This window comes from Stigmatopora nigra, unplaced genomic scaffold (genome assembly GCF_051989575.1).
Source record: "Stigmatopora nigra isolate UIUO_SnigA unplaced genomic scaffold, RoL_Snig_1.1 HiC_scaffold_95, whole genome shotgun sequence".
NCBI lineage: Eukaryota > Metazoa > Chordata > Actinopteri > Syngnathiformes > Syngnathidae > Stigmatopora > Stigmatopora nigra.
The window spans coordinates 1-23,483 of record NW_027551664.1 but is presented as its reverse complement, the minus strand read 5'-3'; the positions used below and the strand labels follow the sequence as shown (position 1 = coordinate 23,483).

The 23,483-nt window shown below is 41.7% G+C and overlaps 1 protein-coding gene and 1 long non-coding RNA gene across 7 annotated transcripts in view; one reads left to right on the top strand and one right to left on the bottom strand.

Annotated features, from left to right (window-relative positions):
* LOC144193142 (adhesion G protein-coupled receptor B1-like) overlaps positions 1-23,189 on the top strand; it is a 42,963-nt gene extending 19,774 nt beyond the window's left edge. For 2 of the 6 annotated variants that reach the window (XM_077711957.1, XM_077711953.1), the window contains 3 exons: positions 9,165-9,240; positions 22,908-23,010; positions 23,103-23,189. In XM_077711957.1, coding sequence (XP_077568083.1) covers positions 9,165-9,240; positions 22,908-23,010; positions 23,103-23,174 — 251 coding nt within the window. In that variant the 3' untranslated portion in view covers positions 23,175-23,189. The other 4 variants (XM_077711958.1, XM_077711954.1, XM_077711959.1 and 1 more) reach the window with 2 other exon arrangements.
* LOC144193143 (uncharacterized) lies at positions 12,920-23,477 on the bottom strand. Its single transcript, XR_013325627.1, has 3 exons — positions 22,565-23,477; positions 20,837-20,954; positions 12,920-14,259 (listed from the first exon to the last, which is right to left on the bottom strand). It is a non-coding gene; the product is annotated as an uncharacterized LOC144193143 (long non-coding RNA).
* Positions 23,478-23,483: the final 6 nt, after the last annotated feature.

Sequence of the window (23,483 nt, the reverse complement as noted above, 5' to 3'; positions counted from 1 at the left end):
ATTTTTATTCCGTTACAAATGTCTGTATTAACAGCTCTTTAACCTTTAACTTTCCGAACTTCAATGGAACATTAAACATGAAATATTCTGAACACAGCTTCTCTTGCCTACTTCTTACTGCTAGAGACCTGGCAGCGCTTATTCTCACATAGCTGAGTCATATTTGGCTTGAGAGAGGAAGCAGTGGAGACCCTCAATAGAGCTTGAAGATGCTCAGTAATTCTGGACCTATACTTGGCTTTAAGTGCAGAATTGCACTGCAGGTCAATGAGCTCTATTTGAAGCTCAGGAGGGGCATCTTGTACATCAAAGGAGACGGGGCCCGCAAACATTTGAAATGAGGCTTTGTGTGTCTTGAAGTCTGCAAATTTGTGCTCAAATTCCTCCTGCAGCTTCGAAATGGCCTTAACATATTTCTCATCACTGAATGGTGTGCCTGCATTTACAAGAGCCTTGCATGCTAGGAAATGGCAAAGGTTTGTCTCAGAGAGCTGGGCTTTCCATAACACAAGTTTAGTGCAGAATGCTCTCATGTTGTCATAGGCAGCACTGACAAGTTGCCCCTGGCCTTGTAGCTTCTTGTTCAGTACATTAAGCTCATTTGTGATATCAACAAGAAAAGCTAAGTCCATGAGCCATTTGGGATCACTTAGCACAAGAACAGCAATCCCGTCTATCTCCATGAAGTCTTTTACTTTTGCTCTCAACTCAAAAAACCTCTTCAACACATTTCCCCTGCTGTGCCAACGTACCTCAGTGAAGTAGAGCACATCCCCATATTCAGACTCCATTTCCTCTAAAAAAGCACAAAACCGTCTATGCTTTAAGCCCCTGGATCTGATTTGGTTGATGCATTTCACAACGACAGACATTACATTGTCAAACTTCAGGCATCTGCTGCAGAGGGCCTGCTGATGGATAATGCAGTGCAGCGCTGAACAAGTGCTACCAGTCCATTCTTCCTCCCCATTATTGATGGGGCTCCATCAGTTGTTTTTCCAACAAAACTCTTCCATGGCAAACCAGCATTCTCAATGGCATCACACAGCTGGTGAAATAATTCCTTAGGGGTGGTCTGGCCATGCATTGGAATTACTGTGAGCAACTTCTCCATCACTTCAAAATTGTCATCAACACTATGGACATATATTGCGTGCTGGGCAGTGTATGTTATGTCTGTGGTCTCATCAAGCCCTGTGAATATAAACATTGTGCTTTCTCATACAGTTGATCCTAAATGTCATTTGACATGTCAGAAATGCCCTCTTCCACTGTGTTGTTAGAAAGGCTGATGTGGTTGAACTGACTTTTTTATTCTGGACAGACAATATGTGCAACCTGTAATATGCAGTTTCTGATAAATTCACCTTCTGTGAATGGCTTTCCTGCTTTAGCAAACAGCTCACAAATGGTGTAGCTAGCTTTGACTGCTATATTACTTTCTTTGTTAGCCTTCTTGAAGAAATCATGTTCCCTCAGAAGACGTGTTTTAAGACTGGCAACCTGGTCTGCTCTCTCATCTCCCTGGTATTTTTCGTACTCCTCAGCATTCCTCGTAGTATAATGACGTTTCAAATTGTATTCCTTGTGCACCGCAACTTTTTAGTGCAAATGAGACACGTCGGGGTGCCCCTGTGCTCAACAAAGAAATATTGCACTCCCCACTTTTCTTGAAACTGTCTCTGCTCATTTCTGACCTTTCTCTTCGCCACAGGCTTTGAATCAGACATCTCTGGGCCTGTAATATGTTTCCACTTGGAATGAGTCTCAGGTTGAACTTTTAACTTTCAGTCGCGCAGGTCTGTGGCGCATGTGCACTTTCGCTCTCCGATCGCATTGGATTACGGAAGCTCTCCAAATTTCTCATGTGTAATGTTAACACACTTAGTGTTAAGTTTGAGTTTCACTCGCGGAGATGGCTACAGACACACACAAGCTGGGTCACGGATCATAGCGCCTCATTCAGTTATATGCTGAGAGCAGCAGAAGACTGTGCGCGCCAAGCGGAATGATCGGCTTCAAGGCTTCTCCTCTGCCCAGCTGATTGGAGGAATGAATGAGTGAGTGAGCAAGACACTAGACAGCCGGGCCAATGTCCCACCCTCCTGAGCCGTATACCTCACTGTGATTGGTTCTTTCAGCTCCGAATACAGTGTCCTTCATATCAATCTTGCGGGCCGCACGAACATTAATCTTTCATATTTAGACGGGGACGGTAAATTATCGTCCTGGTGGCCGCAGTTGGCCCGCGAGTTTGAGACTCCTGTTATAAGTTAATATGCCTGTCTTTGTAAATGGAAAATATCAAATTATTCAATTCGAGAAGCGAAATAAGCCTATCTTAATGAGAACTCGCCTTTTTTCAATGACAAATTACAATTCTCTTACCAGAAGTTTAACATGTGGCTGTCAATTTGCCTCTAATGTCCAAATATCTCGAATTTTTGATGGAACTGCAATAGTTGTTACTTTCGAACAAGAAATAAAAAGAAAAAAATCAAAGCGTATTTTTTTATTTCATAATCACAAACCATAGCAGTATCTGTAGTGTTCACCAAGTCTCTGGGTGAAATAATAGCTTACACATTACACAGGTATCAAGATTTATATTTTAACGATCGACCGCAAGACCTTCGATCAGCCTTAACTATTGTGATGTGCTGTCATGGCAAACATTACGGTGAGGGGACGTTTAAAGACAATAAAATGGCGGCAGATTTCAGGCTGGATGGAATGATGGGTTGTTGCAGGGAAATTTTAAAAAGTTAAGTTCTTTCAGTACTCTCCTGAAAGCATCGGGAAGGACGTTTCCACAGGATATGTTGATAAGATATAAACAATATCTAATAGACAGAAAAAGATGCTATCAATGAATACATGCAACGTCAAACTCACTACTTCTTCACTCTTTTTGTGTTTTTCGTGTGACTTTTTGAAAGTTGTTCGTCAATACTACCACACGAAAGACAAAAAACATGCTGTACAGGAACTCACAAATGCAATGACGAGCGTGAATAACTGGCCTGAGAAATCCCAACTACACTTAAACATCTACAACTGTCTATGTTCTTCTAAAAAAAAGCAACAACTAACAGTGACACCAACATTTTTGTCCAAGGAAAAACAATCAATGTAGTTCAACAATTTAAATACTTAGGAATCACTCTTGACTCTCAACTTGTCTTCAAACGACATAAAAAGGACGCTAAATAAAATTATATTAAATTTGTCCTATTTTAGGTTAAGTGTAAACAATCTAACACCCGTGTCAGCAAAATTATATTTTGACACAATGATCATATAACACATGACTGCCTAAAAAGTCAGCAGCTCCTGGAATCCAATGAGCCCAGGAAAAAAACAAGACATGATGACAGTGACCGAGAAAAAGTAACATTGCTATGCTAAAGGACGTAGCACGCCATTGCAGCAGAAATATATCTACCGTGAGTTTTACCGAGAAAAAAAGAATTGAACATTTGGAAGACAGCGAAAATATCCTTTTCACAGGGTGGAAGAAGAGAGGTACCTCTAGTACAAGTACTTCTCTATATGAAATGTTCTAGTTATGAAAACCCTCGATGGGAAACCTTTGTTCCAAGACACAAGCACAGTCACTGATATGTCCGTGACCGGACGTTTGGTCGCCCGGATGTTTTGTCTATCAGTTTATGGTCGGTTGGTTAAAAAGTTATTTATCCTGCAGCAGATGGAAGAAGATAGTCCAAGGTGGGAGAGTCAGAATGTCAAAATGGTATTATAGTGTTGAAGGCTGAGCTATAGTCAATGAAAAGCATCCTCATGTAGATTCTATGGCGCTCCAGGTGGCTCAGTGCTGTGTGTAGAGCAATGGCGATAGCATACTCAGTTTGCTAAATAAGCAAACTGGTAAGGGCCAACTGAGGGAAGGACTGTATTCCTGATATGGCACTTCATAAAGCACTTCATGATCACAGTCGTGAGTGCAACAGGCCTATAATCATTCAGGCTGTCAATGGTTGGCTTTTTGGGGACTGGGATAATAGTGGCAGATTTCAGGCTGGATGGAATGATTGGATCTTGCAGGGAACAATTGAAAATGTTTGTGAAAACTTCAGCCAGCTCAGCACAGCCTTTGAGCACCTTCCCAGGTACTCGGCCAGGGCCAGCAGCCTTCCTGATGTTCACAGACCGCATTGCCAGTCATTCTTCCTGTTCCTGAAACCTCAGTGTACTGCTGCAGGGTGGTAGTGGGGGTGTTGAGACTGGGTCTGATGTTTCAGTCTCAAAGCGGGCAAAGAAACAGTTCAGTTCCTCAGCTTGTGAGGCATCTGCATTAACAGACATATTATTGTTATTGTAATTGGTAATATGTTGTATTCCCTGCCACATCTTATTTGGGTTTTTCCTGTCTTTTTAACGCCTCTCTTCAGCTCCATTCTGGCAGTGCTGAATTGTACCTTTTTTCTGTGATCTGAAGGCGGTGTTACTGCATTCGATGAGTGCCTGTGTCTCCTTGGTGATCCAGGGTTTTTGGCTAGGAAGAACCCACATCCATTTATTAACAGTGGCATTGTCCGTGCAGTTTTTGATATAGGAAAGCACAGTGTCCATATAGTCCTGGAGGTTGTGGTGTTCGAAAAGTTCCCAGTTGGCGCGGGAAAAACAGTCCTGCAGCTGAGAAACGGCATCCTCGGGCCAAGTTTTTATTATCTTTATTTGTGGCCTTGTTAGCTTGTGGAGTGCATGCGGGGGTGAGGGATAGGCAGAGTTTATCTGATCTAGCCAGTTGAGGGAGGGAAGTGGCTTTATAAGCTTGTTTGATATTAGAATAAACAAGGTCAACAGTTTTGTGTCCTCTAGTGACACTTGACGTACTGAATAAACTTAGGCAGAACAGTCTTTAAACATGCTTTGTTGAAGTCACCAGCGATAATAAAGACTCCATCGGCATGGTCAAGCTGCTATTTGTACACAGCCGTTAGCAGGAGTTTAGGTGCCGTTTTAACCTTTGCATCCGGATGAATATAGATTGCCATTACTATGATGACCGTTAGTTCTCTAGGTAAATAGAAGGGCCTGCACCGTATTGCCAATAGCTCTCGGGGAGCAGTGAGTGTTAATGATCCTACTGTCGCAACACCATTCATTGTGATAAACATGCAAAGTCCCCCTCCTTTGCTTTTGCCTCTTAATTCTTTTGTACGATCGTTTCAAAATAGCATTCTGCTAGCTAGCGATACCACCACTTTTCTGTGATGAGAAAAATGTTGCAGTTCTTAACAAAGCTGTTTGTAGCAATCTGAAGTTCCAACTCATCCATTTTGTGGGTGATGGATCTGGCATTGGTCAAAAAGATACTCAGAAGCGGTGCTCGGTGTGGTTGCTGCCTTAGCTTAGCAGCTAGGCCCACCGGGCATGCGCGCTTTTGCTTTTTCTCTCTTCACCGCCTCCAACGTACTCTGAGGGGGCTGACTATCCACGGAGATCCCGGAGGTCTCGAGATGTCCTCGGGGATATCGTAGGTCTGTTGGTTGTCTCTTGTGACGGATATATCGCATCTCCTTCCGAGAGTAATTAAATCCTGGCGACTGTAGAATAAAGAATGACACCAAACTGGAGAGCATAGAGCCGCTGCACCTGTGCGCGCCGCCATCTTAGACCCAGTGAATGTCAATATAAACCACCTAGAATGTATCAGCCTTAAATATTACTATCCCCACAAATGTCAATATCTTTGATCGGCAAATACAGACATCCATTAATCTCTAATAGATTCTATACAGAGCTTCAGGCCCTACTTAGGGATAATTACACCAAAATGTAAGTGATCTTGCTTGGAGATTTAAATATTAACTGGCTCAACAAAATTAAATCGGAGATAGTTTAAATCACTGTTCACTACATTTAAGTTTGTAGCCTAATTAAGTTAACAAAACTATATTGTCTGCAAAATACAGTCTGCAACTTAACAGTACATTATTTTTATTTTTTTTAATTGTCATCATCCATTATTTTATGTCATCCGTTTAAAACTATAAATTCTCATCTTAACTATAATATATAATCTGTAAATCACAAACAGATAACTTGACAATTCATCAATACCTAATTTTTTTTCTTCTAAGATAACAAATGTAATCTTACAATGAGTTGGGAATGTGCAGATGATGAGGGGTGGCGTTGTGGCAAGAGAGACATTGTCCAACTAATCGTCATAAAATAACATGGCATTTAGGCCTTCAAAATTGTTAATTATTGCAGAAAATATTTCTAAAGCCACACACAAGAGACATTGCAGCTATCACTGCTGAGGGCCTAATTTAGATGAATAGGAAATAAAATGCATGCTGTGTTTATTTGAGAATACAGTGCACCCGTGTATAATTTACAACCATAATTTGATAAATATATACATATATATATATATATATATATATATATATATATATATATATATATATATATATATATATATATATATATATATATATATATATATATATATATATATATATATATATATATATATATATATATATATATATATATATATATATACACGTACACACACACACACACATACATACATACATATATACATATATATACATATATATTTAGATATATATATACATATATATATACATATACATATATACATATATACATATACATATATACATATATATACATATACATATATACATATATATACATATACATATATACATATATATACATATACATATATACATATATATACATATACATATACAAGATGGCGCCGTTCAGGCGGGAGCCTGTGGCAGTAGCTCTGCACCAAGGGTGTCAGACTCTTATGTTTTTCACGTTTTCCAGCCCTTCTATCTTTTTTTAAATGACCTTTTAATATTTCCTAATACATTCCTTTTTACATTACTTTGTGCTTTATACTTTTTACTTTAATGTTTTTACAACTTTCCTTGTTCTGTTAGCTTGGCATCTTTCAGCCACTTCGTATTTTTTTTTTTTGGGGGGGGGGGGGGGGGGGGCAGCCAGCCAGCCAGCCAGCCAGCCAGCCATGCCTACGCTGTCACACACATGGAACTAGCTGTTACAATACGCAGCATAAGGAGCAACACCTCGGTTCCGCCGCAGGTCTGGAGCTGGACAAAGTGCTGGGAGTAGAGGCAACGCTTCTGACCAACCATTCCATCGTGCGATGGGATGGAAGAGCTGTCGGCCCCTACCAGTAACGGAGTCGAGGTGTTCTGCCTTGCTGCTGTTTTTTTCAGCTTCAGACTTCTGAGTAACTGTGCGGATAAGCTTGCAAGAGCAACTCTGCATATTCTCCACCTCGGTCACAGTCTGCAGAAGTTCCCCATCTCGTGGAAGACTTCCTGTGTGTGGTTCCAGTTTTTGTCCAACTTTACAAGGTCTTTTGAGTCCGATTCAGTTACCGCAACCAAAATGGCGCTGTTTAAGCGGCTGCCGGCGGCCACGGTAGCTCTGTCCACTCTTGTTCGTTTTGTGTTTTGCTGCTTTTATGTTTAATGATTTTCCATTTACTTTGATTTGCTTTGTACTTTGTGCCTTTGCTTTGCAGTTCTGTCTAATCACCCTCTTGCTACTGCCACAATGTAATTTCCCGAATACGGGATGAATAAAGTTATCCAATCCAATCCAATCCAATTATGAGTGACTACAGCTGGTGACTTCTTGAGGCCATTTAACTAGGGATCATTGGATGCAAATGCCCACAAACGCTACAATGGGAAAGTCAAAGGAACGCATTATGGTCATGAAAAAGCGAATCCTTGATTTGAAAAGTCAGGAAAGTCACTTGAAGCCATTTCAAAGCAGCTGCAGGGCCTACGAGCAACAGTGCAAACAATTGTTTGTAAGTATAAAGTCCATGGCACTGTTTTGTCACGGCCATAATCAGGAAGAAAATGCAGGCTATCATCTGCTGCTGAGATTAAATTGGTCAGGAGAGTGAATATTCAACACAGAATCACCAAAAAGCAGATCTGCCAAGAATTAGCAGCTGCTGGAACACAGGTGTCCGTGTTCACAGTCAAGCATGTTTTGCATCTCCATGGACTGAGAGGCTTCCATGCAAGAAGCAAGCCCCTGCTCCAAAAGCGTCACCTTAAGGCTCGACCTAAGTTTGCTGCTGATCCCATGGACAAAGATAAGAACCTCTGGAGGAAAGTTATGTGGTCAGACGAAACAAAAATCGAGCTTTTTGGCCACAATGCCCAGCAATATGTTTGGAGAAGAAAAAGTTCGGCCTTTAACCCCAAGTACACCATGCCTACCGTCAAGCACGGTGGTGGTAGTATTTTGCTGTCGGGATGTTTCGCTCCTAATGGAACTGGTACTTCTCAGAGAGTAAATGGGATAATGAAGGAGGATTACCTTAAAATTCTTGAAGATAAGCTAACGTCTTCAGCCCGAAGATTGGGTCTTGGGAGCAGTCGGGTGTTCCAACAGGACAATGACCCCAAACACACATCAAAAGTGGTAATGAAATAACTAAATCAGGATAGAATTAAGGTTTTCAAATGGCTTTCCCAAAATCCTGACTTAAACCCCATTGAGAACTTGTGGACAATGCTGAAGAAACGAGTCCATGTCAGAAAGCCATCAAATTAACTGAACTGCACCAATTCTGTCAAGAGGAGTGGTCAAAGATTCAACCAGAAGCTTGTTGGTGGCTGATAGGTCTGAAAATACAACTTCAGGAGCAGGTTAAGAAAGAGTGAGATCCATTTAAATAGGAAATAGGTTTATTACCGGACTGCAGGATGGTTGGAGAATGCTCCGTCAGCTGTGAACCTCTCACAGGCTGCTTTTTGAACAATTTCAACTTATGAACACTGTCAACTTAACTCGTTCGTAATTAGGGGAGCTTCTTTACCTATACCTATACATATACCCATACTATTCTCTATTTGTATCAAAGTTACCGTAGTTTGTGAACATATAAGAACTGAAGTGTCCAAGGAAGTCTAACAGTAGCATGTACATATAGTTCAGACTGGTCATGTTGGCCATTTTCATTCTGTTGAGCTGGAGGAGTTCAGGCACTAGTAATAACCTGCATTTTTTTGATTATTTTTTTTAGCTATTGACTGCACCATTCGGATTCTACAACCGTGCCAATTCATTTTCTCTCCTGATCAATACGTTTCTTTCAGATCCTGGCGACTCATCCACATTTGTAACAGGTATCATTCTGTTCAGAAACTTGGGGAATGTTCTGAAATTGCAGAGGTAAGACCAGAGTTTAAAAAAATGCTTGAAATTCTACATTATTTAATCCTGTGTTGAATTATTATTAATATGATATGTATTATTTTTAATAGTTTCTGATACATACAGACCAGATCTCAACTCACCTTTGAGAGAGAACGTTATATCTGTTTGGAACAATTAGATTGGATAACTTTATTCATCCCGTATTCGGGAAATTTCTTTGTTGCAGTAGCAAGAGGGTGAGGATGCAGAAATAGGAAAGGCATTCCACACAAATAGTTAGTTAATCGTAAGTTAATAATTAAATACATGAATAAATATATAAATAAGTAACCGTGTTGCTGAAATATATATATATATATATATATATATATATATATATATATATATATATATATATATATATATATATATATGTATATATATATATATATATATATATATATATATATATATATATATATATATATATATATATATATATATATATATATATATATATATATATATATATATATATATATATATATATATATATATATATATATATATATATATATATATATATATATATATATATATATATATATATATACATACACACATATATATAGAAGCACATGTATACTATATGAGATGTGAGATTACAATGATATACTGTATATGCGGCATTAAATTGATGTCAGAAGATTGAGCTTTTAAGGGGCGGCCCGGTGGTGCGAGTTGTTAGCGCGTCAACCTCACAGCTCTGGGGCCCTGGGCCAAATGTGGTCCAAGTGTGGAGTTTTCATGTCCTCCCCGGGCCTACGTGGACTATGTCCGGGTACTCCCGTTTCCTCCCACCTTCCAAAAACAGGCATGGTAGGCTAATTGGACACTCTAAATTGCCCCTAGGTATGCGTGTAATTGTGCATGGTTTTCCCTCTCCCTTTCCCCTGCGATTGGCTGGCCACCGATTCAAGGTGTCCCCCTCCTTCTTGCTCGGAGTAAACTGGGATGGGCTCCATTACGCGACCCCTATGATGATAAAGCGGTTCATAACATGAGATGAGAGGAGATGAGATTGAGCTTTCAAACACTATGCCGTCAACTAATAAGTGAGGAAGAGAATGTCCGGGCACAATTGTGCGCTATCAAAGGTGAAGATAGAAACTGATGAGTGCTTTATCGACAACACTGCTGAGGAGGTGAATTTGGAGTGTGCAGGTGTACACATAAACATAGCAATGCCCCCATGTCGCTGAAGTTTATGCAATCAAGAACCATGTATGGAGGAGTCATGCTGTGGTTATCCCTTGGAGATCAACTTCCGTTTATAATGTGATGTCGGCCAGGTGCCCTTTGAAAAGCCTTATCTGTTGTTATGCAGGGGGATTGTTTGCATCGTCGTGTGACTTTTCATGTGTCATGTGTCTTCTTATTGCCGCTCAGCCAAAAGATAAATAACATCAATCTACAAAAGAAAGTTTTTTTATATCTGCAAGTGAATACACTACGACATGATTATACTTCCAGATAGGAACTTTTAAAGCCAGAAACAATGTAAGATGACCTGCCAGTGGGTGTGGCATAAAGACCACAATAGCTGGAAGAACTAGTATGGGGATTGACATTTCTCATGGTTCATCACAGGAACAAGACCAACCACTGTTTGCAGATTTCTACTGTAAGTATGGCCAGCTCTGTCATCCAGTGACGCCTTGCTCCAAGATGATGGATCAGCAGGGAATCCAAAAGGGAGCACTGGAGATATGTAATTAATCAAAGTTTGGTCAAGGGTTCTGCAAATGGCAGAAATCACAGAAGGGAAGTCAAGGCCATTCTTGAGGCAGGTATTATATAGCCCGCTATCACTCCCTGTGCATGTGGGGATGTCATGGTCCTGAGAAAAACGGGGTCCTTTCCGTGGTTCTGTGTGGATCACGTAAGGACTGCTACACTCTTCCCCAGATTGAAGAGACACTGTTTCTGGTGTTGGGATTCACAGTTTTCACTTGATAAGTAGATACTAACATGTTGCCCTCACTCCTGAACTCCTGAGACAAGACCATAACCTGCATTCTTCATAAGAAGACGACACTAACGGTTTCATTGTGAAGAAGAATAGAGGTAGTTTTGGTGATGGGCGGAGATGGTTTATATTTCAGAGGTGAAAGAAGATGGATTGAGTGTGGCTGTTGGTATCAGAAGGGTAAGAAGGTGAGTCATCAAGAATGACATACCAACTCTAAATCTCAGAGTAAAAGGAGATGAGTAGTTGATGGGCAGAGCACTTTTTAAAAAAAAATAAAACCCAAATTCTAGTCCCGTTGCATTGGCCAAGGAGAGCCTTGCGTTGGCACACCACAGTGGCGCCGACACTAACCAATGTTGTTATATCGATCATTGGCACATCACTGTGTCTGTGACAATACTTTGAGTGTCGCTACATTGCTCAATGGGAGCCTCGTCTTGGCAAATTTCCATGGCTCTAGCACTGCTTTTGTCATATTTTTTCTTTTCAATAAAAGTACAAAAACTATAGACAAGGGCTTCTTTGTTCACATGCTTGAACCTTATAGATAACCTGAGGTCCCTCATCAAATGTGGGATTTACAAGGACGGAAAACAGCTGCATACAATGTTGAGCGTGAACAGATCAAATGTGTCACAGAACCCTACACTGCCAGAGTCCATACATATAGGTAAACCAGTAGCAGCTGCTCTGGTGGCTCAATGCTGTAGCAGGAGGGGACACCCAGCTAATCATAGGTCATGTGTCGTGGTGGTTGGCTCTCCCTTCTTGGCAGCTCGTGTGTCCACACCTGAGGTTCAGCCACACACTTGGCTGAGAGGTGTCTGACAAATGATCATCAAGAGGATCTTCAACAGCCAGGTTTGTTCCCTCATCACGGAGGTTCTCCACAGGTGGACCAGGCTCCTCCAGCTGGTAGTCATCTTGTGGTTTCACTGGTACGGAAGCAGGGACCTCAACTTCAGGTTTCTGATGAGCTGGCAGTGGCCCGTGCTCAGAATCCATCTCTTGGGCATCTCTCATTTTGGACCTGAAGAGTTTTTTAGTGAAGGTCATAATCCTCACCACTGTCTTCATCTAACTCCTGAGGATGCGATACAGGCTGCTGTCTCTTTCTCTGCATACATTTGTCACCTTTACCTATTTCTGGTCTTGCCTCAAAGGGTAAATGGTCACAGGGCATCGGTAGGTTTCTGTGCAGATCTCTGTAACATCAATTACCTTTTTCTGGCCTGACTTCATAAATTGGCGGATCAGATTTTATTCGTCTCACCACTGTGTGAATTGTATCTTCCCGGAAGACACAGAGTTTTCCAGGTCCTCCTCTTTGTGTCAGTTTTTTTTTATCAAGATGCGTTCTCCTGGTTGTAGCACTGAGCTCCTCCCTTTTGTGTCAGTTTTTTACTCCTTTCTGCAGCTCCCGGTGGGCTCTCATTTGCAATGGCGTATGGCTCTTCCATACCCCGTTTCCATTTTTCCACATAGTTTTGCTGACCATTTGTATCTGACTTACTGCACAATCCAAAGAGCATGTCAACTGGAAGCCTCGGTGATCTCCCAAAAAGCAGGTAAAATGGTGAATGACCTGTGACATCACAACGGCTCCAGTTGTATGCACACAAGCTTCTTCAGAGACTCCTTCAAATTTGATTTATGTCTCTGATAGGTTCATTAATAATTACCCTTTGTAATTATCAATAACTGCAGGCAGACATCTTATTCAATTATTGACATTTAATTAAATAGATTGGATCACGGATAAGTAACCTTAAGGGAGGCGATCTTCCAAAGTATCCCTCCCGAACAGTATTTTACAGTTTACGTACAGTTTTTTTTACAATCATATAACAATTACATAAAGAAGCCCGAAGTGCGTCACGAGTGTTATGGACGTGGCAGAAACAATATCTTTGTTATGGGCTCCGTTGCTGGAAATGGCAGATATCGAGTCCTTGCCCGATCAACAACCCTCACAGCCCGATACTGGGTGAGGTGTAGCGTCAACAATCCTTGGAGAAGTCCATGTGAGAGTGGACAAGGTGGCAGTTTATGACCTCGAGCCGAACAATAGAAAGACTTTTAATGATTTAACAAAGAAATGAATTACTACACATATATGTATAATAGTAATACAGAATAAACCCAACATTCCCCCGTTTTTATAATATGTATGTTATTAATCATTTCTTAGTAATCACAAATGGAAATGTCGGTGACTGCGATTTTATCCGCCTACTCCTTACTCCCATGGTTGGTCTGAAAGAGAAAGAACATAATCATATTCGTCCAATTGGTCCTCGGAATTACCGTACTCCTGGACCTCACTGTTTTCCCCGGTACGTTTCATAAGCAGAGATATAATTAGTGTAATTTAGAATTTGTAGGGGCAATTGCTGTAGTTATAAGTCGGCTTAGCAAGGAGCGCAAACAGGGGATAAGACAACACCCATACAATGTCAAGGTAGTAGCATATAGGCTACAGAACACAACAGATTGGGCCAAATCCTTACATTTTCCAAAGGTCTTATACCCCCAGTCTGTGTAGCGGACAACTCTACTCCAGAATGCTTTTGCATATTGCGGTTTTAGGGTCTGCAGGCCACTAATGACCCTGGTTAGGGACCCATCGGGTGACGTGTTGTTTGGTATGAAGGTGCAACATTGTTTTCCAAACATTTTGCACACACGCCCCCTTGCTCCGTAAGGAGCATCTCCACCGCTATGCGATCCTGGAACGCCATCAGACTGGTAGCTGCCCGTCACTCCTTTATGGCCACGAATCCCTCTTCAGTATAATTTCCAAGGTTTTGGACATTGTAATGCAGGTAATTTATCTCATCTACATTTTTGTTTTTGGACTCCCATCCTGCTGCGATCTGATTAGCCAGCTTATACTCATCTGGGACGCCCTGGGGGATGCCAATCGCATCAATGTTGGATCTCCTTCCCTCCATGCCGCTCGACGATGTCGGGAGGGACCCTTCACCACACCAGATTTCTGAGCAGTCAATTGTATCTCCTCACTGTAGATGGAAAAACAGACACCGGTTAGAGCAGTGAGACCAAAGTACCTAGTCCTGCCACGTTTCGGCAGGAGTCGTATAATTTATCCACCACACCACCACCACCATAGGCCAGAACGTGGTATCAGGGGTGTAGTTTGTTTTAGAACGCCGGTACACCACGTCTCATTTATCGCCCCCAGTTTCAAACCATGCCCTGTAAGGTTTAAGCAGCTAAAATGATTAAACAGTGGAAAAATTTACTTCCTATTTACTGCGTAATAGGATAGACACTGTTTCAACAGCCCGATACTGGGTGAGATGTAGCGTCAACAATCCTTGGAGAAGTCCATGTGAGAGTGGACTAGGCGCCAGTTTATGACCTCGAGCCGAACAATAGAAATACTTTTAATGATTTAACAAAGAAATGAATTACTACACATATATGTATAATAGTAATACAGAATAAACCCAACAGTCTCAGTCAGTGTCCTGAGCATCTGTATCAATGTCCTGTCCATGCGTTCCATTTGACCATTCCCCATCGGGTGATATGGTGTTGTCCTGAATCTAGCCATTCCACTGAGTCTCTTCAACTGTTCAAACAACTGATTTTCAAATTATCCCCCCTGATCATGGTGGATACGTCAAGCGAACCCGAACTTCAAAGCAAAGTCATTGAAGATGAGGTTTTGCAGCAGTTCTTTGCTGGCTTGGAGGTTGTTGCGTATTCTCAGAAAAAGTGATCGACAGTGACAAGGAAAGTCAATACATACCAACTCAAAGGGCTTTTGTCACAATGTGTCAATGGAGCTGTCTGTTCATGGCATGTTTTTTCTGTTTTAGACAAGGGCAGGTCTTAGTCACATAATGTTCAATGTCAGTCTGCATATAATGCCAGAAGAAGTGATCACGCGCAAGGGATACTGTGCGGTCGACACCCTGGCTCCCCATGTTATTATGCAACTTTGTTTTCACTCGGTATTGCTCTGGCAGGACTAACTGTTTATGGGTTGTGTTGGTCCTGTACAGAAACCCATCATTGTCTGTCATCAGATGTCCCAATCTCTGAGCAAACATTTCGTCTTTGGGCTGTGCGACTTCAACTCATCAGCTGGTGGGTTACAACCTGACAGTTCATAGTCAAGCACAGGACGAATGAACAGGTGCTTTCCTTACCTCCTATTTTGGTATGGGGTAACTGATGCAGCGGCTTACGCATCTGCATCTGATATTGATCATCCTATCTGTGGGGGAGTCAAAAGGGACATTTCTTCTACCTCAACTGCTTGGGTTGTGGCAACGATAGTATCAGGTGGTAGTTCCTCAGAAGATTCTTTCATCAAAGACTCAACATCTAGTGGCATCCTTGACAAAGAATCAACATCAATGTTTTCCCTCCCTGCGGTATATTTTATTGTAAAGTGAAAACCAGCCAATTCTGCAACCCACCTGTAAGTGGTTGCACTCAGTTTTGCAGTGGATAGAATGTAAAGGATCGGGTTGTTGTTGCTATAACCAGTGAATGTTGGGGCATAGTACAAATAATCTCGGAATTTGTCAGTGATTGCCCATTTTAGAGCAGAACATTACAGCTTGCCAGCATTTAAGTGATATTTTTTCTCAGCTGCTGTCAATGTGTGGCCAATGACTCGATGAGTGGGAGCCCTAGGCAATGACTCCAAGTTTACCATTATGTTTCTGATGCAACACTGCACCTAAACATTGATGTAAGAGTGTGGCATCAAACTAAAACCAAGCAAGTGCAATCTTTTCAAAGCAGAGATTCGCTAATTGGGCAGGATAGTGTCTGCAGAAGGCAGCAGGGTTGATCCATCAGATTTTTAAGCTGTTTGATCACCGAAACACATCAAACCATACACCGTTGGTCAACTCAGAAAGATGCTTGGTCTACTGCTCTGGACCTGCTGTATGCCAACACAAAGGAGGCACACAGCTCAGTCCCCCTGCCCCCACTGGGCCGCCCAGACCACAACCTGGTCCATATGGTCCACCTACATCCCTATGGTGAGAAAAATAAAACCCACCACAAGGATCATACAAAGATGGACCGAGGAGACCACCATGGTACTCAGGGACTGTTTCGAGACCACTGACTGGGAGGTGCTGGGCAATTCACATGGAAAGTTTGACCCATTGTATCAGCGATTATATAAACATCTGTGTTGAGAACATTGTACCCTCCATGTAGGTCCGTGTTTCTCCAACAATACGCCTTGGGTCACCAGGGATCTAAGGGCCCTGATGAACAAGAAGAAGAGGGCTTTTACGTCTGGGGAGAAAGAGTCTGAAAATGGCCCAGAAGGAGCTGAAGAGAGAGAGATAAGGAAGGGAAAGACCATCTATGGGAGAAAGCTAGAGAACCAACTCCAGACGAGGCATCACCAAAGAGGTCTGGAGGAGCTTAAGGACCATCTCGGGCCATGGAGGCAACAGTGAGAGAGACCCGGAGTCCGGAGACAGGGAGTGGGCCAATGAACCGAATCAGTTCTTTAACAGATTCAGTCCTGCCCCCACTCCCCTGAGCCTCAGACCAGAAGGGACTCTCCCCCCTCGTTCCCCTCCTCCTGTTCCTCCCCCTCTCCCACCGGTCTCTGCAACACTGTTGATCAGGTGATAAAACAGCTAAAGAAGATCAAGGCAAGGAAGGCTACCGGTCCAGACAGCCTCAGCTCCAGACTACTGAGAGTGCGTGGATCAGCTTGGCAAAGTGATTCTGCATATTTTCAACCTCATGCTCAGTCTGCAGAAGGTCCCCACATTGTGGAAAACTTCCTGTGTGGTCCCAGTTCGAAAGACTGCGAACCCCAGGGGGCCAAACCACTTCAGGCCGATAGCATTAAACCTCTCACCTGATCAAGACATTGGAGAGGATCGTCCTCAATCCCCTCAGCCTTCCGATGAATGCAGAGCTGCACCCTCTGCAGTTTGCCTATTGTCCAGGCATTGTTGTGGAAGATAGGGACCAAAAGAGCGGCGACCAAAAGACCAGCGACCAAACGTCCGGTCACGGGCAGATAGTGTGCCTTGGACTTTGCTGGGAGGTTTCCCACAGTCAACATCAGTTTGCAGGTAAGGGCTTAAATTTGATAGCTTTATTCATCCCATGTTCGGGAAATTCCGTTGTCACAGTAGCAAGTGATGATGCAGAAATAGGAAAAGCATTTTAGACAAAAATAGATGGGTAATAAATAAGGAAATAAAGTTAATGAATACATCAATGAATATATTAATAGATAAGCATGTTCTTGTGTTCTATCCAGTGCTGTTTTATGCAAACTATAGAACAACACAATGTCTCTTTGCTGGATATGCATTGTCTTAACCCTACCAGTGAATCGCCACTGCCACAAATTATCGTGACCGGATGATTCCCATAAAGACGTTTCGCCGTCGGACGTCTGCCGATGGACAGTTCGCCGAGTGGCCGTTTGGCCGAACGGATAGTTAGCTGAACGGATAGTTAGCTGAACGGATAGTTAGCTGAACGGATAGTTAGCTGAACGGATAGTTAGCTGAACGGATAGTTAGCTGAACGGATAGTTAGCTGAACGGATAGTTAGCTGAACGGATAGTTAGCTGAACGGATAGTTAGCTGAACAGATAGTTAGCTGAACGGATAGTTAGCTGAACGGATAGTTAGCTGAACGGATAGTTAGCTGAACGGATAGTTAGCTGAACGGATAGTTAGCTGAACGGATAGTTAGCTGAACGGATAGTTAGCTGAACGGATAGTTAGCTGAACGGATAGTTAGCTGAACGGATAGTTAGCTGAACGGATAGTTAGCTGAACGGATAGTTAGCTGAACGGATAGTTAGCTGAACGGATAGTTAGCTGAACGGATAGTTCGCTGAACGGATAGTTCGCTGAACGGATAGTTCGCTGAACGGATAGTTAGCTGAACGGATAGTTAGCTGAACGGATAGTTAGCTGAACGGATAGTTAGCTGAACGGATAGTTAGCTGAACGGATAGTTAGCTGAACGGATAGTTAGCTGAACCGATAGTTAGCTGAACCGATAGTTAGCTGAACCGATAGTTAGCTGAACGGATAGTTAGCTTAGCGGATAGTTAGCCAAACGGATACTTAGCCAAACGGATAGTTAGCCAAACGTATAGTTAGCCGAACGGATAGTTAGCCGACCGGATAGCCAGCCGAAGGGACGTTGTGCCGAAACAGGATTCACGCGTTGCCCCGCCCCCGGTCGTGTGTACATATTTTTCACCCTTGGCCCGCCGGCCATATACGGCCTGTTACAGATGACAACATTCATTTAGAATCAATAGGGCATTTATGCACGGCCAAACACACGCAGAACAGTATGTGGCATAAGAAAAAAAAGTAGTTATAACAGTAAGTACTGTAATGAAATTGTAAATCCAGGAATCCTACTCCAGAAAATTTACACCAGCGTAGAAAACATTGAGATTAATCTTTGAATTAAGGTTCTCAGCAAATCATTTTGAATATGTATTTCCTTAAATAATGGGAAATTATTTAAAATTAAACATCACTAGAGGTAAGTGTGTTCCATGGCATTTTCAGGTATGGTTTTCTAAGCCCTCTAGTCTGTCTTTTAGTAAGTCTTCTAGTGTTTTTTTTCTCACGCAGCAAGATCGTGTGTATGTGAACATATGTAAGAATATTGAATAAAAATTAAGAAACATTGGCAGCAAATTGTACTACATACTTGTATTTAGAAATATGTCCAGCGGGCCGAGGTTAAAAAACACGTACACAAGACCGGGGGCGGGGCAAACTCGGGAGTCCTGTTTCGGCCCAGCCTCCGTTCGGCTGGCTATCCTTTCGGAAAACTATCCGTTCGGCTAACTATCCGTTAGGCCAAACGCCCACTCGGTGAACTGTTCATCAGCCAGACGTCCGTCGGCGAAACGTCTTCAGGTCAATCGCCCGAGTACCACAAATTATAGATACTTGGGACTTCATAGGTCTATGTTCACACTTGTTCCACAGGGGTAACCATTACCCTTTTAAACGGGCTTCTCTTGATGGTCTGACTCCTCGGATTTTACATCCACCTTGGAAATGTTCGCCGCTTCCACACCAATAAGAGCGTGTAAAACGTATATCTAGCCCTCCCTACTGACAAGCAAAACACTTTTTTTGGGACATAGGCAGGGCGGTTAGTGTTACAGTGAGGTGCATCCGTAGGCTTCTTTTGAGTGGGTCCTGGGGACTGGCTGTAGTGATCTTGTTGTTCAAAAGGTGGGTGGGGGTCCCTAAATGGCCTAACTGAGGGTGGGAAGTAGGTCTGAGGGTGAAGCATAGGCTGCTTTGGTGTCTCTTTGATCTGAGCTATTGATACACTGAGAACTTTAAGAGAAGCAACACTTGTCTTAAGTTCAGTTTACTCCGCTAGCATATCAGTGGATAATTTTGGTTTTACTTCCTTCACAGGGCATTTTGTAGGTGGTAGATGTTTTGACTTTACCAGGCTTACGCTGTGGAGCACTAAACTTCTTTTATTTCTCATTTCTTTTTTATTAGCACAGACTATATTTAACCTCTCTAGTAAAAGCTCATCTGAAGTCTCACTGTCCAGCAAGAGGGACTGTATATCTACCCTAACACTTTAACTTTGGAGAGCAGTGAAGATTGTATGCAGACATGTATGCTGGACGATACTTGGAACGTACTGAAGTCCTGATTCTGACTATTGGGATGCAAACAATACGTTCTGCCTAAGATCTAAGACTCTTTGTAATGCTGAAATTCTGAAGCTAACTGCTTATAGACCTCTTTAGCACTCCTCTTCTGAAAATCAGCACGCAGGATGCATCTGAGTGCGGGAAGGGTGAAGTTAGATTTTCCTTCCAAGTAGCTAGGTAGCTGCAAACTGGGGGAGGTAGCCCTGATAACAACATCAATGATTTTGATATCTGGGTAACCCCTAATCAGTCCATTCTCAATTTGATGAGCAAGGCTGGAGAATGTCAGCTTATTCCTCTGGCTTTGTTCACCTATTTGACCAGCAATTTTAAGTCCGTTCCGCTAGTATGAGCTTGGGTGGGGCTGGGGAAACACATTGCCTTGAGGGTCCACAGCATTTTGTAGCTGGGGCAAAGCATTCTTGGCTATTGAAGTCTGTTCCATTTTTTTATCTCTGTCTTTCATCTCTCTTTCATTTGTATCCTTTATCTCTTCCATCTGTCAGTTCCTCCAGTATCATGATCATGTGGAGTTTGCTCTGCATCACTATTAAGTTCATAGTTCATCTCTGATATAAACATGCCTTTATCCTCTAGCTCTTCTAATTCTTCTCTTTCTAGGTACTTCCTAATGCGACTCAATAACAATATACGTGATTTATGTTTAACACTTCCTGATATCTTGAGAAAATCACATATATCCAGTAGGTTATCTTTAGTCAGGGTGTGCAATGTTCATACCTCCTCTTCATGCAACTCTTCAATATTGTGTACAATTTAGGCTGAACAAAACTGAACTCTGAATTTGGATATCTTTATTATCCCTCTGATGATATCTAAATGGTCTCAGATGACAAGTGTTCAATCACCAATTTCCAGTTTTTCTCAAACAGCTACACCTCCTCACCTCAATCTGCCAGTGTGGGGGAATTAGCTGGCTCAGAATTGAGTGAACAGGTCATGGACACTGGACATCTGAACAGCAATCCCGGCGGTGCCTCCAAATGTTATACCCTGCATATACCCTGGAAAAACAGGGAGAAATAACCACAATAGTGATTTGTTGTTTCATCCTCAATCCAATTTTACCAATGTATCTGGTACCAATTGTTGAAACACAAAACAATGTGTTCACCGTTTCAGTATATGGTCATAAAAAATATTGTATTTTTCTTTTTACAAATTTGAGAGTCATTCTCAACTATTCGACAAGATAAACTATGAAAAATTGATAAAATACATTTCTTAATATAACTGTAGCGGCACGTGGTGGCTTAACGGACGTTGCATCCAGTCGGGCAAATAAGTATTTAGTCGACCACCAATTGTGCAAGTTCTCCTACTTGAAAGGATTAGAGGCCTGTAATTGTCGACATGGGTAAACCTCAACGATGAGAGACAGAATGTGGAGAGAAAAAATCACATTCTTTGACTTTTAAAGAATTTATTTACAATTTTGAGTCGAAAATAAGTATTTGGTCACCTACAAACAAGCAACATTTCTGGCTGTTAAAGAGGTTTTACTTGGTCTATCGAGGTTTCTACTCGTTACCTGATTTAATAGCATCTGGTTTAACTCATTATCATTATACAACAAACAACCTCAGTCTCTCACGCTCCAACCTCCACTAAGGCCAAGACCAAAGAGCTGTCGAAAGACACCAGAGACAAAAGTGTAGAACAGCACCAGGCTGGGAAGACTGAATCTACAATAGGTAAAATGCTTGGTGTAAAGAAATCAACTATGGGAACAATTATTAGAAAATGGAAGACCTACAAGGCCACTAATAATCTCCCTCGATCTGTTGCTCCATGCAAGATCTCACCCCGTGGCGTCAAAATCATAATAAGAATGGTGGGCAAAAATCCCAGGACCCCACGGGTGAACCTAGTGAATGACCTACAGAGAGCTGGGACCACAGTGAGTGTGATCCAAAATTGGTGAGGTTGTATCCAACAAGAGAAAAAGTAGTTTCAGTGTTGAAAAATAATTATTTTCTCTCAATAAGAATAAATGATGCCATAAAGCCCTATTCTCAGTGTATCATTTTCCATAACAGTATTCATAAGCACTGCCCAGTTTCATCACAGTATTGTCATCTTGGACTTAATTAAACAGTGACTCAAATTGTTGAGTTTTATTTTTTCAGTATTAGACTTTCATTAGTTTTGCCACTGCCTAATTGAATTCATTGATTATGCCCATGTTGACCAATTTCCTTCAAAAGGAAAAATTCAACCCTTCAGGAAGCTTCATTGCCATCACTTAAGCATTACCCAAGATTTTGCATGTTCGCTACTTGATATCTTGGAACTTAAAGGGAATAATGAATCCAGAATTACCAAATCAGCACCAAGAAAATAATAAAACAGGCTCTGAGGGTCAATGTGTATACATCCATAAAATATAAACACCACATTTCTTTCGGATTCATGCACATATAACTGAGTAGTCGCCATTGCAGATAGTTTCCTCACGGAGGAAAAAAACAAAGTGAGAAAAATCTGGAGCCCTCTCTCAAGGTGGTTTAAAAATGCAATGATGGTCTGTTTGTTTATTTAGGTGTCGGGGACTTTAAGGGGGCTTTTGTAAATGTTCATGTCATGCCCCATGATAATGTAGTGGTTCACTTACTTGAGCTGGGATTGGCCCCAGCAACTCCGTTAAACTTTGGGATTGCACATGGCCTAGATGATCAAGGAATGGATGGGAGAGAAAAAAGCAATTTGCCCATTGATTTCTTCATCTTCCAATCGGAGGGCACAATCCATCTTCCCATATGTATATAAAATGTATTACATAAAGTGTTTTGGGTCCGGAATCATGGTTGCACACTTTGCATAGAAACACACGTTTGCCTAGATTTAGACTACAAATAATGTCCTTATAGTCATCCACCCAACAAAAAGTGTCAAATTATTTTTAATTTTTTGCTGTATGTCAGTTGGGCTCTCCACATGTTTTCTTCTTCCTCCAGAAACAGCACATTGCTTAACTCCAGGATTGTGTCAGTCATTATTAAACCCTCTCCTGCATCACTCTCTGCACCAGTTACAGTTGAATTCTCCCACTTGTACAACGTGAGTGGCCCATTCATTTCTCATGAGCACAAGCTACAGTGTAAACAATGGCACTTTTTAAATTTTGATTTCATGACTATTTCCTCCATTAGGGAACAACGAACCAAACATGTATATCTTGGGATGACAATGAAAGGTATGATCAGTCTGAATATTTATTTTAACAAAGATTAGGCTAGAATAAGGCTAAATGTTACTGTGCTAAAATATATATTCAGTATCTCAACGCATATTGTATTAATTGCGCTTGTTCCATTGCATATTGTTGAGGCAGCACTTCATCACCAAGTTGCCAAATTGCATTTTGTGAATTGATGTTTCCATATGCACATATTGTCTATTCAGTTAAACAATCAATTACTGAGTTTAAAACGCATTTTATCTGCCTCATAACATGGTAAAAATGTTAAGTGTAAGTCTGGGGCGACACAAATCATATCTGGGCTTGGGGCAAATACAATGAATGATATTGG